Here is a 16,721-nt window from a genome sequence, read left to right as displayed (position 1 = left end):
CTCGCAACCCAGGTATGTGCCCTGATTGGGAATCAAACCATGACCTCCTGGTTCATAGGTGGACACTCAACCACAGAGCCACACTGGCTGGGCTGGAATGGGTACATTTTGATAATATTTGTTATAAAAATGATTGCTCTTATATACAATTTCTGCCTTGAGCTTGTTGAGAGGTTTGCATTGGAACAGCCCCTTTACCATCAGGAATAGTTCCAAATCCCAAAACATACCAGAAAGTATCATAATTAACCAATGAAATTTTGTATCAAATGAAATCTCCATTCTGACTTCATTATTTATCAACTATCATTTCTAACTCTGGGGGAAATGAGGAGGTAGAAATAGAATATTTTGTGTTAGTAAAGAAGATATTGTGTGAGGTTACTTAGAAAACTTACTGTACTTTTTCTAGCAGTAGGATAAGAAATAAGTCAATTTGGTTAGATTAAAAGCAAAGTACAAAAACAGCAGGTGATAATTATGGAAGCAGAGTTAAATGTCACTGAGCCAAAATACTTCCCTTTCAAATGGCAACTCCACTAGTTCTTCCCACAATAGGCATGTAGAGAGAATTGTAAGAAAGTACAAATGTTTTTCTATCAAAAATATTCCACACTGACTAACTTGGATTTGTTAGGTCAAGCTAGCTTTTAACATTGTAGAGGACATGTATTGAAAAGTTGTTCTAAGGTTTTAAGTGGCCAGGGATATTTTTAAAAAATAAACATATTTTAATGGAATACACATTCAATGAGTAGCTGGAATAGAGAATATTGGAAATTGGTAGCATTTTGTAACTGAAAATTTAAAGATAGACCACTTCACTTTGGTTAGGTGTACACAGAAGACATTTGACATTTGGATAAAAAAACTTTTAATTTATTTGAAATTTGTGAAGTCAGGATAGGTTGAGAAATTCCATGTAATTGCCTTTTACTCACAGGCTTCTGTGCATTTGTTCTCAGGCACTAAGAGAGTGTTTCATATTGATACTACAGAGGCCCTACTCCTATTTAATTCCCCCTGGTTCCCAAAAAGCCTAGCAAAGATACTGCATTTGTGGAAGGAAATTTTTTATACAATGAAGTAAAAAGAACTAGATGATAGGGATAAATAAGCCAGTGGTTAATTGAGGATTTTGAAATTATTTATTTGTAATTTTGTTTTCCAATTAGTATCAAAGTTCCATGAGGACAAATCTCTGGGCTCATTTATTTACCACTGTATCCTCAGAAACTGGAATATAGCCTGGCATAAAGTAGTAGCTCAGTAAATATTTGTTAACTGTATTTTCAGTATCTCATATTGTCAATCTAATACTTTTCAGAATCCATAATATCACTGTTATTTGTTTACTAGAGGCCCAGCGCGTGATTTAGCACGCCTTAGCCCGCCCCTGCTTGCAGCCCCGCCCACCCACCTGCCACTGCTCCCTGCACTCACTGCCCTGACCACCGCCTGCCTTTCTGTGATCTGAGCCTGTGGCTATTGCAGAGGGACCGAGAAGTGCTCAAGGCACCTCATGGTGACCGGTCGTTTGGTTGTCCTGGTTATTACAACACTGGCTTTTTATATATAGAGATGGGATTGAGCACATGGTATTTATTTGCATACATACATCTAACATTGTTTGATTAATGGCCAGAAAATTTGAACTTCTTGTTAGTGTATCTAAAGTTTCCTGTAAGAACCTGCTTTTGTGTTTTTGTTTATCTTTGTTACTAGGTGTATCAGTTAATAATGTGGGGTTTTTTCAATAGATGGAGTTACACATATGTTGATATATATGCAATTTGATATGTATGCTATTTTGTTGTATTGACAACAAGCTTCAAAACTTCATATATCAAATTTTCTGAAGGTGTTGACATCATAGATATTTTAACATTTAAAAATGTCAAATTCCGTGCCAAAGAAGAGCATTTGCATGAAGTTTTAATTCATTATTTTGAAGAAAAGTGCTGCTAAATACTTCGGGAAGCTTATAGTAAACATGCTCCATCTCAAGATACTTGTGAATGCTGGTTTAAATGCTTTAAAAGTAATTATTTTGATGTGAAAGACAAAGAACATCCAGGTCAACTGAAAAATTTGAACACCAACAATTATAAGTATTATTGGATGAAGATGCATGCCAAACTCAAAAACAACTTGCAGAAATATTAAACTTTGCTCAGCAAAAAATTTCCGATCATTTACAAGTAATGGGAAAGATTTTAAAGGAAGGAAAATGGGTGCCATATCAACTGAATGAAAGACAAATGGAAAACCAAAAAGTCATCAATAAAATGTTGCTTCAGTTGCACAAAATAAAGTCTTTTTTGCATTGAATTGTGACTGGTGATGAAATACTGATTTATTTTGAGAATCCCAAATGCACAAAAATCATGGGATGATCCAAGTCAACCATCAACATTGAATGCAAGGCCAAATTGCTTTGAAAAGAAGACAATGCTCTGCATTTGGTGAGATCAGGAAGGTGTGGTGTATTATGAACTTCTAAAACCAGGTGAATCCGTTAATACTGATCGCTACTGACAACAAATAATCAATTTGAACCACGCTTTGATTGTGAAATGACCAGAATGTTCCAGAAGACACAGCAAAGTAATTTTGCTTCATGATGATGCACCTTCACACACTTCAAAACCAGTTAAAGACACATTAAAAGATCTTGTCTGGGAAGTATTAACCCACCTGCCGTATTCACCAGACCTTGCTCCTTCAGATTACCACTTGTTCTGATCGATGGCACACGTACTTTCTGAGCAGCACTTTAAAACATACGAAGAAGTGGAAAATTGGGTCCCTGAATGATTTGCCTCAAAACAAGAAAAGTTCTATTGGGACAGTATCCACAAATTACCTGAAAGATGGGGGAAATGTGTAGCTAGCGATGGACATTACTTTGAATAAAGCACTTTTGATGTTTCTCTTGAAATTATCATGTTTTCTTTGATTACAAAATCTGCTATTATTAACCGGTACACCTAGTAAGCCCCAGGTAAGTGTTTTGTATTTTGAGCACTGTTTTTTACTTGTATGAAGATTATAGTTTTCTGCTATTCACACATAGGCATATTTACTGGAATAATTGGATGTTTAAAAGATAAAGTTGTTTAGTGTTTCCCATCTATACTAATAAAAGGGTAATATGATAACTAGACCAGATAGACCAGATGTCTTCTGGATGTCCTTCTGGATGTCCTTCCAGACAAAGTTTCAATGGCTACAAGAGCTGAGGGCTGTCAGCTGCGGCAGCTGCGAGGGCCAAGGGCCAGCAGCATGGGAGAGGTGGTGGTACAGCAGAGGCGGCAGTGGGACCAGCCCTAAGAAGCGAGGGCCGAGGGCCAGCAGTTGTGACGGCCAGCAGTGGCAGCATCAGCAGGGTGATGGGGGCAGCACCTTCCCCTGATTGGCCTGGTCGCCTCCCGAAGAGGGAGGCCAGACTGTGATTTAGACCTGCTGTCAGTAGGACATCCCCTGAGGGCTCACAGACTATGAGAGGGAGCAGGCCAGGCTGAGGGACCCCTGCCAGTGTACAAATTTTCATGCACCAGGCCTCTAGTGGATTAATAAAAGCCATTGTTTTTATAATTAATTTTGCAATGAAACTGAATCACCTTTATAATATAAATGATTTCCATTACTATATTTTATAGTCTTTTAGTGAGAAGCATTGTTATCTTTCCTATATAATAAATCCTAATATGCAAATCAACCGAATGGCGGAACTACTGGTCGGCAGGGGGCGGGGCTGGCGAGTGAGCAGCACCAGGCCAACCAAGGTGGGTGCCAGCGGGCAGAGGGAATGGATGGCAATCGGGGAGCGGCGGCGACTGGTGGCAGCTGAGGGGCAATCTGGGGGCTGGGCTGGCTGCTTGCCAGCCAGTGCTGTTCCTGATCAGCCCAGTGGTTGCCTACTGCAGAAGGAGGCCAGACTGTGGCTTTGGGGGAGCAGGCCTATGCTGTCATTGGACACCCCCTGAGGGCTGTCGGACTGTGAGAGGGTGAGGCCGGGCTAAGGGACCTTGCCCTCTGAGTGCACGGATTTTTGTGCACCAGGCCTTTAGTTAGAAGATAAAAGCAAGTTGTATCAGTGAGTAAAATGCTGAAATTATGGAATTGCTTAATTACTTAGTAAAGCAGAGCATATCTTATAGAATGTTAAATAATTTAACTTGAGGGGACTTGTGCAAGTTATTTTTTTTACTAGAATACTCTATATCCAATGTGTATAGTGACTTGTAAGTGGAAAATGCATATATGTAGAATGTACTGCTGGATGAAAAATATCAAAATTGAAAATAACAATCTAATGCTTTAATGAATTAGTCCATCACTATAATATAGCCTGCAATTTACAAACTTGAGTGCTTAGACAGCCAATGAATTAGAACATAATTTATTCTTTTGTAAACCCCAAATGATAACCCACTTTGCTTCCAGTATTAAGTTCTTTAGAATTTCACATCTATATTTGCTTATTTTGGGAAAAACAGGTTTTTTAAATTATGTCTACATATATATATATATATTCACATTGTCATATTTAGAGCTATCTGACCTAATCTAGTTTGTGAACACAAGTTTCTGCTTCCCAGTTCAACCATTCCCCTTCTCTTACAAACAGTGAATTTAGTGATTTTTTATTGTTTTGTTCCTAATACACATTCTGTGGTAAATGATCATGGTTTTATTCTGATCATGATTTCCAAATGACACTCTTCTAATTATTTTAAAATAAAGGCTGACCGAACTTTCTGAGTGCACATTGAAATCCAGCTTCTTTCTGATCCTACATGGTATGTATTGTAATCCAGTATTTCAATTCCTGCCTTTCTGCTGGCAGAAAACTGACCTGAGGTTTAGACAGTGGAGCCTCTTATTTAGATTTCCCAGAGGTGTTTCACGGCCTGCCTGGCAGCTGGCTAATCAGACTTTCTGGAGGTTGATTGCCCAAGGTAAGAATGGTTTTGTTGAAAGCACCAGTTTCCTAACAAATTCCTTTGGGAAATCCAAAATTGACTTTTTTTTTCTTTTTGGAGTGAGGGCATTCTGAAAGAAAGCTGTACGATTTTACTTTTATGGTTTCTTTTTAACCTTTATCAGATATTTTTATTATAATATAGACTACATTATCCTATATAATAAAAGGCTAATATGCAAATCGACCAAATGGCAGAATGACCAGTCGCTATGATGCGCACTGACCACCAGGAGGCAGACGCTCAATGCAGGTGGTCAGTGCACTCCCACAGGGGGAATGCTGCTCAGCCAGAAGCTGGGCTCATGGTTGGCGAGTGCAGCAGCAGCGCTAAAGAAGTCCGACTGCTAGCTTAGACCCGCTCCCTGCAGTCAGACATCCCCCGAGGGCTCCTGGACTGTGAGAGGGTGCAGGCTGAGCTGAGGGATTGCCACCCGAGTGCATGAATTTCGTGCACCTGGCCTCTAGTCTAATTATAAAATTAGTGAGTGCTGAATGGAGAGTGTGGAAACTATAGATAGGGCAAAGGAGAAAAGGAATTATTTTCATTCTCACCAGCATACCCAGTTCACTAATCTCTTGAAGTATGTTTCCCTAGACTTTTCCATAAAATTATTATATTCTACAGAAATGATACCATCCTGCTCTTTAGATGTTACATTCTAAAGAATTTACTTTCAGATGTTGTCAAGTATTTTTCAAAAGCAACATTTTGAATGGCTTTGTAATATTCATTTACAATTATATACCTGTATTCCATCATTTCTAATTCTCTAACGTTAAGCCATTAGGAATGGTCTGAATTCTTTCCTTTTTTGGTATGATAAAAACCTGTTTTTTTGATATTATAAATAATGCTTAAATTTAACATAAAATTTATGTAAATATTCATTAAAATTTCTGATTATTTCCTCATGGTGGATTCGTGTCAGCAAAATTACTGGGTTATTGTTCATTGGTTTGTAATAGGCAGTTAGACAGGCATGAGCAGGATATGAACAGTAGGCCAGCTATGGCATATCACCAGGGTGGAAAGCCACTGGTGTTTAGCAACAGACAATTTTAGGGTGAGACCTCGCCCCCAGGGTGACCATTTTTCCCTAGCATATTGCTGGGTACATGGTTTAGATTCCCTGACCTTTCATATTGTTGATCATGTGGTTTGGACCCTCTCCCAACCTTTCCTCATGTCGCTAGTAATGTGGTAGACCCCTTAGAGGGGGAACAAGGGAGCCAGAGAAAAGCCTCATATAACTGGATAATCCCTTGCATGACCACTTCTTAAGCATTAATTCCTCAGGTCAGTGAAGGTCTGGCCTACATCAAGTAATCTTTTGTTGTTGTTATTAATCCTCACCTGAGGATATTTTTTCCATTGTTTTTTAGAGAGTGGAAGGGAGTGGGGGAGACACAGAGAGAGAAACATTGATGTGAGAGCAACACATTGATTGGTTGCTCTGACACATACCCTGACTGGTGCCAGGGATGGAGCCTGCAACCAAGGTACATGCCCTTGACCGGAATCAAACCCAGGACCTTTCAGTCTGTGGGCCGATGCTCTAATCACCAAGCAACCTGGTTTGGGCTGCATAAAATAATTTTAAGAACAAAGCTTTGTGTTTGCTGACCACAGAGCCAGAGTGGGATCAAACTAGAGATAACATCTACACCGCAGTTGTGTTTCAGCTCCAGGCTCAGAAAAGCAGTAAGGTCAGGCAGGGCAATGCCATGGCTGACATTAGGATCAGCTGCTATGATCCCTTGCCCTGGCACTAACCAGTTAATAGAGACCAGGAATCTGAAAGGATGCACATGGAAAGCTGAAAGCTGATGATTATTCCATTGAGATCCTCCTGTGGGACTCCTGCCTGGTCCCCTCCCCACCCCCCTGCCTAAAATTCCTGCTTTTAGAGAGTGGATAAAACCTCTCAGATGGAGGACCAAGTGCATGCCCTTTCTCTCCTTGGAGAACGCCAGTGCCTTTCCATTTCTCCTTCCCCCAGGCATTTCTCTCTGCCTTTCTTTCTCCTAGGCTCCAAGGGCCCTTCTTTGGCCTCTGTAAATTGTTTCCTGAGCCCAACTGGCTCACTTCTTCTTCAGCTCAATTTTACTACCTCTGTGACTTTCTAAATAAACTTTTGCTTTTATTTGAATCTTGGATCTGAATTCTTTCTTAGCCAAAACTCAAGTACTGCAGTTGCTGAAACAAGGTCTAACTCTGCCAGTAACACCTGGTGCCATTTTGCCACTAACAGGTTTGAATTCTGAATTTTGTTCATTGGAGTGATTTCACTCCTGGTTCACAGACTTCCAGTAGGGAGGGATTGCCACTTGAGGATGCATGATCAAGACCACCTAGGCAGGTAATTGTTACTTGATTAAATGAGATTGAAAATTGTTCTGATGGCTACTCATTCCCATGACTACAGAACATGCAGTTTTTTCCATCCACCCTCCTCCTCCATTTTATCTTGTTTATTAATCTTTGTCCCCTCAGGGCTTAGGACAGAATTTCATATATAGGCATTTCCAAAGACTGTGGAGTAATTTGAATATTGAATGAAGTAATTTTGAATCTGTCTTAGCATTTCTATCATGCCTCCCCTTGTTTTCATTACACCACCTGTTTTAGTTCTCTAACATTTCCTGTCTCGATTATGTGCTAGCCTCCTACTTCCCTCCAGTTTTTTCTCCATGAATCCATTCTGTACTTAACAGTTTTACTTGACAAAAATTTTAATGTTGTCACACTATTGTTCAAAAGTGGTTAGTTACTCTCCAACCAATTGAACTAAGGCCAAAGTTTTTAGTTTTCTGTTGATGATCTCTCAATGTTCCACACACAGTCTACCCCTGTTATCTTATTATTCACTACTAGTGCACCAGTGGGGTCTCTCGGCCTGGACTGTGGGATCGGGCTGAAACTGGCTCTCCAACATCCCCAGAGGGGTCCCAGATTGTGAGAGGATGCAGGCCAGGCCAAGGGACACCACTGGTGCAAGATTGGGGCCAGGGAGGGATGCGGGAGGTTGGCCAGCTGGGGAGGGAATGCAGGAGGGCTCCAGAGCATGTCCAGCCTGTCTCGCTCAGTCCCAATCAGTGGGACCCCAGCAGCAAACTAACCTACTGGTTGGAGTGTCTGCCCCCTGGTGGTCAGTGCATGGCATAGAAACTGGTCGACCAGTCAACTGTCTGCCCCCTGGTGGTCAGTGCACGTCATAGCTAGTGGTTCAGTGGCCTTAGCATATCATTAGCATATTACGCTTTGATTGGTTGAACGGATGACCTGATGATCAGACACTTAGCATATTAGGCTTTTATTATATAGGACTAGAGGCCTGGTGCACAAAGTTCGTGCATAGGAGGTGTCCCTCAGCCTGGCCTGTACCCTCTCCAATCTGGGATCAGGCCTAAACCAGCATTTGATCATCCCTCCCACAATCCAGGACTGCTGGCTCCTAACCGCTCGCCTGCCTGCCTGCCTGATTGCCACTAACCACTTCTGCCTGCCAGGCTGATGGCCCCCTGACCACTCCCCTGCCAGCCTGATTAACAACTAACTGCTCCCCTGCCAGCCCATGGCCCCCAACTGCCCTCCCTGCCAGCCTGGTTGCCCCTAAATGTCCTCCCCTGCCGGCCTGGTTGCCTCTAACTGCCCTCCAGTGCTGGCCTGATGGCCGCCAACTGCCCTCCCCTGCAGCCCAGTCCCCCCCAACTGCCCTTCCCTACTAGCCTGGTCCCCCCCCAACTGCCCTCCCCTGTTGGCCTGGTCCCCCCCAACTTTACTCCTCAGCAGGCCTGGTCATCCCCAACTGCCCTCTCCTGCTGGCCTGGTTCCCCCAACTGCCCTCCCTTGCTGGCCTGGTTACCCCCAACTGCTCTCCCCTGTTGCCTGATCGCTCCTAACTACCCTCCCCTGCAGGCCTGGTTGCCCCCAACTGCCCTCCCCTGCTGGCCTGATCACCCCCAACTACCATACCCTGATGGCCTGTTTGCCCCCGCCTGCCCTCCCCTGCTGCTCTGATCACCCACAACTGCCCTCCCCTGCCAGCCATCTTGTGGTGGCCATCTTATGATGACATGGGGGTGGCCATCTTGTGACGATGTGGGGGCAGCCATCTTGTAATGACATGGGGGTGGTCATCTGGTGATGACATGAGGGTGTCGCGCAAGGGCATGAGGGCCACCTAGGCTTTTATTAGTATAGATTCTTCTCTTTGTAGCTAAGACATCCAAAGGCCCATGTCTAATCTGTTCCTACTGCTGCACTTTTGCTCATGTATTTTTCCACTGCCTGGAAAACCTTTTCCCATTTTTTCATTTCCATTTAATGAAATTCTATACATACATATTTCAGTTTTCTATTTGTAAAGAATTATCTGTATCCACAATAATATATACTTTCTTCATTTTTCTGAACATGTTAAAGCACTGATTATGCCAATTGGAGAAACCCATTTTATATTCTGTTTAACAATGGCAGTTATTTTTTATACTGTTTTTCTTCATTATTTAATTAGTCTAGATTGTGAGCAGAATCGATGAATTCTCTATCTTGTTAATCTTCAGGATAATCTATCAAAATATTTCAAGTCTTTATAATATTGGATTCTACCCACCAGTACAGCTGAAATCCACACAACCTGAGAATTAGGATGGTAATAGATTGGGGCAAAAATGTCAGTAGTTTGGCCAAAGAGTGCATATCTATGTATAATAATAAAAGCGTAATTTGCTCATTAGACTGGACAGCTGAACGACCTTCCAGATGTCCTTTCGGATGAAGCTGCAGTGGCAGGGGCCGAGGAAGAGGCAGTTAGGGCCAATCAGGCAAGCAGGACAGCAATTAGGGGAGATCAGGCATGCAGGCAGAGTGGTTAGGGGCAATAAGGCAGGCAGGCAGAGGTGGTTGGGGTGATCAGCCAGGCAGAGTGGTTAGGGGCGATCAGGCAGGCAGGCGAGTAGTTAGGGGTGATCAGGCAGGCAGGCAAAGTGGTTAGGGGTGATGAGGCAGGAAGGTGACTGGTTAGGGGCAATGAGGCTGGCAGGCAGAGTGGTTAGGGGCGATCAGGCAGGCAGGCAGGCAGGCAAGCAATTAGGAGCCAATGGTCATGGATTGCGAGAGGGATGTCTGACTGCCAGTTTAGGCCCAATCCTGCAGGGATCCCCTGAGGGGTCCCAGATTGTAAAAGGGTGCAGGCCAGGCTGAGGGATCTCCCTGCCCCCCATTCACAAATTTTGTGCACTGGACCTCTAGTATATATATAAAAGTCTAAGTGACTGGTCGACCATTCGACCGCTCAACTGGTCCAGTAGCTATGATGCACACTGACTACCAGGGGGCAGACTCTCAATGCAGGAGCTGCCCCCTGGTGGTCATTGCACTCCCACAGCAGGAGCACCATTCAGCCAGAAGCTGGGCTCATGGCGGGTGAGCACAGCTGTGGTGGCATGAGCCTCTACCACCTCTGCAGCAGTGCTACCAAGTGGTGGCAGGTGGGGGTAGGTGCAGCGGGGCTAGGATGAGCAGGAGCAGGGCAGAGCCCGGCCCTGCTCCCCAGTTGCCTGCCACTTTGTGCACTGCTACATCCCCTGAGGGGTCTCAGATTGCGAGAGGGCGCAGGCCAGGCTAAGGGTCCCCACTGGTGCACGAATCTGTGCACTGGGCCTCTAGTTTATTAAAATGATTGATATTTATGACTACTTACTTTCATGCACAAAATGTTTTATGTAGTTAAAATACATTATAGCCTTGGCATGTGCACTCAGGTAGTTGGGCATCGTCCAGTTCAGCAACTGAAAGGTTGGTGGTTTAATTCCTGTTCAGGGCACATGCTGGGTTGTGAGCTTAGTCCCTGGTAGGGGGTGTGTAGGAGGCAGCCAATTAATGTTTCACTCTCTCATTGATTTTTTTTTTCTCTCTCCCTCTCCCTTCCTCTCTCTCCAAAAATCAAATTAAAAAATGTATTATAATTTCAGACATTTGCTTAGGACAATAAAAATAATACTTGACCAATTTTACCTTTATTTTTTAAATCATGGGATAAATTTTAAGCTGAACATATACATACACATTTTTTAATGTGCACATGAATCACCTTGGGACTTTTTAAAATCAGAATCTGATTCAGTAGGTCAAGGGTGGAGCCTGAGGCTCTGCATTTCCAACAAGCCCTTAGGTGATGCTGAAGCTGCTGGCTTCATGACCGACTATTATACTATGGATAGAAGCAGACTAAGGAACCCTAGTTCACTTTTCTCTCCTCTGTAACTCTTTAAAAATACTTTAAGAATAGTTGTTCTGATTAATCATGTTCCTGCTACTTGTGAAGAGGTAGACTAAGTGACCTGTTCAATCCCATTTTATGCTAGTGAACTTGAGATGTTTTTTTACTTAGAATCAGAATACCTGTCCAGAATATACATATTTAGTTTAAAACAGATCTTTTAATGCTAGCTAAACTAAGATAAGTTTATGGCAAGAAAAATTCCTAGCACATTGCTGAGAAGTTGCCTTGGCCTCCTATCAGGACGTATGTTTTGATACTTCTGGAATTAATTATACACTTCACATAAAGGATTATTTTTACATCTTGGTCCCCTGGAATGAGTTCAGCAGGTAAATTGTAATGCCAAGTAGCAAAAGAACCTTTTTAAGGAGCTGCCACTTATTGTATGTGTTATTACAAATTATTATTGACTATAAATGCTGGGTTTCTTTCATTCCCTGGCTATGGCAAAGAACATATGTTAGATTAACCTTATGTGAAGGAATTTTAAATTTATCTTTAAAGTCTGAGAAGTAAAACAACATCTGACCTTAACAGGTGCACCATAATGTAAACAAATACTTTTAATATATTTGAGGAATATTGTTAATCATTATACATATGGTTATTATTTTATTTTTATTGAATACATGGTTCATTTCAAAACAGACATGGTTTGCCCTTTACATACATAACCAGAAAAAAAATTTGATTAGGAAGTGTAAGTTTTCTTTACTGGAAGCCAAAGCATTAACCTCTTTTGTGTAATTGTTTAATTACCGATGCACCATTTTAATTGATATGTTGTTATAATTTTCCATGGAAGAGAAGATATGATCTTTGATTTTTGTTTCTAATGAGAACCACTCTTGTAGATGGGCTAGTTTTGCAATTTGACTTAAGAAAAAGTATTATGGAATGAATTTTTTATGTTAACAAGGAAAATAAATGAACTTTAGTGCTCATCTCATTGGTCTGCCAAATTGAAAGGACATTTTAGATCTGATTATCATGTTCTAATTAGTCTCTGTAGGCTATTCATGGGCCATCCAATGCTCATTAATCTGTCTTCTTCCTGTAATATTGATTTGTTCGTTCTCCTTTTAGATACTCAAATATAGAAACCAAAGAATTGATCTGTGGTGTTAATGTGCTTACAGATGTTGCCACTACTTATCCAGATAAGAAGTCCATCTTAATGTACGTCACATCACTCTTTCAAGTTTTGCCTCAACAAGTGAGCATTGAAGCCATCCAGGAAGTGGAAATGTTGCCAAGACCATCCAAAGTTACTAGAGCAGAACACTTTCAGTTACATCATCAAATGCACTATTCTCAACAGGTAAGGTGTTGAAAGGACACTAATATCAAGGATGTTTTATATGCATTGTTTGGTATAATCCCCATACACATATGTGAATCTATTATATCTATGGATATGTACACACATACATGTATACCTAGTATAGTATATATGTGCACACACAAATATGTTATTTGTATACATAGCTTAATATGTGTGCATGTGTGGATATATGTGTTTGTGTATACACACACACACACACACACACATATATATACACTATGTTGTGTATACTTATATATAGAGAGAGAGGGGATGAAAAGAGGGAGAGAGAAATTGACTATAAACCTTTAAAATTGTATCTAATATCATGAACTGTAATGTTGTTTTCAAAGAATATTGTTCAAATACTTTGCTATTGATAGGTACCATATTATAGGAATATGGGATACAGAATATATTTTATTTTCATTGTGTAAAATGAAATAAAAGATAGGCTCATATACACATTAAATTTTTTATCAACTAGAGCAAAGAATTAGAGCATGGTTTGCCCTTGACATACATAACTAGCAAAAATCTGACCTGAACATATATGTACACATGCCTATGTGTAATGTAGCAGTAAATAGTCTTGGATCAACCTTCTTTAATTTAATGTTTTCTCCAAGCATGGTTTTATTTAGTACATGGAAAAGAATGAAGTGCTCTATTGAATAATATTTCTTATTTTTAGTGGCAATCCGCTGATGCATCAAAAATTTTTGATTATTCAAAGTAACATTTTGCTAAGATAAATGAGTTTAAATATTTTAAGTAAAAATTAAATGGAGACAAGATATGAGAAAAAATTTTCTTGAATCATTGTACAGTATCCTGTGGGGTTCTTCTATTACATGGCTTGTTCTGGCTGCCAGCAGTGGGCATTTGGGGTGTTTCTTGAACTTTTGTTTTGACACAAACAACGATGACAAAGCTGGTAGCTAAATTTCTGCAGAAGGTGTGGAAAGCTCTCAGGCCTAATTTTCTCACTCTACTGAGCTAGTTCTATATTTAGGTTATGAAAGCTTCAGTCCTTTCCAGGGTATTGACCTGATAAATTCTGGTTTTCCTTACCTTGGGTTCAGAGAAAATTGCTTTTGCATGCCTGTTTTTGCCAGATTGAAAAGCACCATCTAGTATTTGTGCTGGAGTTGTATCAGTATGGAATCCTTATGTTAAATCTCACCTCCACATCTCTCCTGATTACCTGCCCTCCAACATGACATTGAGCACTATAATCCTTAGAGTGTACCAGTTTCTAATAGCACTTTGTATGTGTTTAATTTTCATCTCACTGTTTCCATTTAATATTAGTTTTTCTAGTGTTTTGGAAAGCAGTCCTTTCAGGGTTACTTATAATGTCTCCTCCTCTCTGTCCCCCTCCCCCTAACTCCTTTCTGCAGATCACAGTCAGTCTAGCACAGGGCTATGAACGAACTCCTTCCTCTCCTAAGCCTCGGTTCAAGAGCTATGCCTATGCTCAGGCTGCTTATATCGCCACCTCTGACCCCACACGGAGCCCATTTCCTTCACAGGTCTGTCAACTTTTGCTCTCTGTTCTACAAACCAAAGAATTTTTTCATTCAAGAAAATCTAACATGGCTTTTGTTTGTTTGAATTTAGCAGTGCTTTCTCCTCTCCATCAAGAGCTCTTTCATTGTTCCCTGTTTTATTAGTTACTCTCCCATGATGCTGTTTTGTTATTGCGACTTCTCTCGGGGTTTTTATTTTCACTTTATTGTTTTATTTATTATTTTTTAAAATTTTCAATTACAGTTGACATACAATATTATATTAGTTTCAGGTGTACAACATAATGCTTAGACATACACCTTATGAAGTACTGTAGGTTTAACATATATTGATTCTTCCTGAATGGGGATTCTCATAGTAGTGATTTGTACTTTTATTATTTAATTACTATGAAGTTCTCTTTTACAAAGGTTACTGATGGTTATAAACAATAATTAAGCTCATTACAGGCTTATACATGTAACCTTTGAAAGAATTGGGGAAATGGATAAAATTTACTAGGTACATTATTTGGGGAGATTTTCTAGTTATATATGTTAAGGAAATATATACTCTATATAGATGCCTTTATTATATTTCATTCTATAAAATATTTTCATATTCTATTTAAAAAACCATAACTGCAACTTTCTTCATATGATCTCTTTTAAGTTGGCTAGTTTAAACTTGTATATAATAGGCTCTGTAGTATGTATACAAAAAAAAAATCACACTGCAACCAGATCAGAGTCTATGTACTGTTTAATACTTACCACACAAGGAATTTTCTCAGTGCAGTTTTCCACCATTGCAATATTGTAGGAAACCTAAACATACAAGAAATTATAGCCTTGTATATGTAAGAGTGTGGAAATGAAATGTGCTGGAATTGCTAGATTTGCTAGAATTTCTTTTTAAAAGAAAACTTTATTTTGCTGAGTAAAGCAATTTGAAAAGTTCTCGAGGAAGTGACTTTTATAAAAACTACACTATGAATGGGCATTTAGAAATTAAAGACCTTCTCCTTTTGGCAAAAAAATGTATATATTTTTAGAGACTCATTGATTTTCTTTAAGATTGAATAAATCGGTGATTTATTTGGTGTAGTTAATTGATGCATGAAGCTGAAATTTCTTAATACTGGAAGATTCCCCCAGGAAAACATATTTCAGGGCTTAGGTATGCCCTTTATCTTTGGCTACTTTTCTTGCAAAGCTAAACAAAGGAGACTGGGTGTGAAGAGTTGTATGACTCAGCCTTATCTTCTATTAAATTCCCATCCACGTTTTCACAAAGCTAATTGTATCCAATTGAACAAGAAACTTAATCTGCTTTGTAATTATCAGTAAATAAAAATCTACCACACATTACTCTTTGCAATTTGCGATGTGTACACATTATATGAACTAATAATATCCTTATAATCTTTATAGAGGTGGGAGGTGCTATTTTATAGTTATTTGTAGTTCTTGTATATCCTCCCTTTCCTTTCTTTTTCTTCCCTTTCCTCCCACCTTCCTTACTCTCCATGACTCTCTAATCTCTTTTATCACCACCCTCCCATTGAAAACTCCAAGACTTAAAGAATATTATGCACATCCTAAAATAAAGGAGCATAAGCCAAGACAAAGAAATAAGCCTCCCCCCTAATTATTACTTTATTGAGTTGCCTTTTCCAGAAGGTTTTCTCCAATGCTATTCTGGCAGCACATTTTTACCTCATTACCATCTCATTAAGGTACTGCTCAGGTATGACTCGTTAATAAAGTAATTATAAATGAATTTAATTTTGCTATACTTGATTTTTTCACTTTACCTTTTTCTAAATATTTAAAAAAATATCTAATATACTCTAAAATATGCAAAAAACTAATTTACCTATTTTTTAAAACATAAGCTATTGAAATGAACCTAATGTTATCTTTTAGAAAAGAAAAAGAATGATTACATTGAATGGGGAATTATATATTCTGCCTGTTTCTAAAGGTGGCACATCAGAAGATAATGTTATACATAGTTAGGTTTGATAAGTTTATGTCTTAATTATTTACTAAGAAAAAAATTAAAGAATTATTTAGAGGGCCTGAGCCTATACTGCCTCCTACACTTTGTATCTGATCCATTTCCAAATAACTTAAGAAAGGTTATTCAATTCATTCAGGTATTTACTTGGTGGTTTACAAGGAAGGGTGAAATTTTCATAATGGGGAAGATAGCTATGCAGGTGACTGTCTCCTATGGAAAACATAAAATTTCTTAATTATTTTAAAAGTTCCCAATATCTTAGAAACATCAATTATCCCCATTTGACCCAAAGTTTAAAAATCTGACTTATATTCATTGAAGTTTATGTGAAGCTGTTAAATTGGAATCCCTGCCTATAAATGAGTTTTTCTCCCAGAAGGGATACTATCTGGTATGAACCCCTAATTTGCCCTCATTGTATCACTTAACTGTCATCTATTCTTAGATGGAGGATATCGTTTTTATAATTATACCTGATTTGTATTTTTATGACTTTGATCATGGTCTCATTCTACTCCTAAACTTACATCAAAAATCCCCAATCTCTTTTTCACCTTCAATTTATCTGTCTTTCCTGGAGCCT

General features: G+C 39.6%; 1 protein-coding gene across 2 annotated transcripts in view; it reads left to right on the top strand.

Moving 5' to 3' along the window:
- The window catches only part of DMD (dystrophin), a 1,914,059-nt gene that overhangs the window by 106,225 nt on the left and 1,791,113 nt on the right, over positions 1 to 16,721 (top strand). For both annotated transcript variants that reach the window (XM_054720874.1, XM_028129748.2), the window contains exons 3-4: positions 12,417 to 12,598; positions 14,005 to 14,136. In XM_054720874.1, the coding sequence (XP_054576849.1) occupies positions 12,417 to 12,598; positions 14,005 to 14,136 (314 nt within the window). The remainder of the gene's footprint in view (positions 1 to 12,416; positions 12,599 to 14,004; positions 14,137 to 16,721) is intronic.

Source organism: Eptesicus fuscus, chromosome 1 (assembly GCF_027574615.1).
Source record: "Eptesicus fuscus isolate TK198812 chromosome 1, DD_ASM_mEF_20220401, whole genome shotgun sequence".
Classification (NCBI taxonomy): Eukaryota; Metazoa; Chordata; class Mammalia; order Chiroptera; family Vespertilionidae; genus Eptesicus; species Eptesicus fuscus.
The sequence above is the reverse complement of the archived record's forward strand: the minus strand, read 5'-3'. Positions and strand labels throughout refer to the sequence as shown.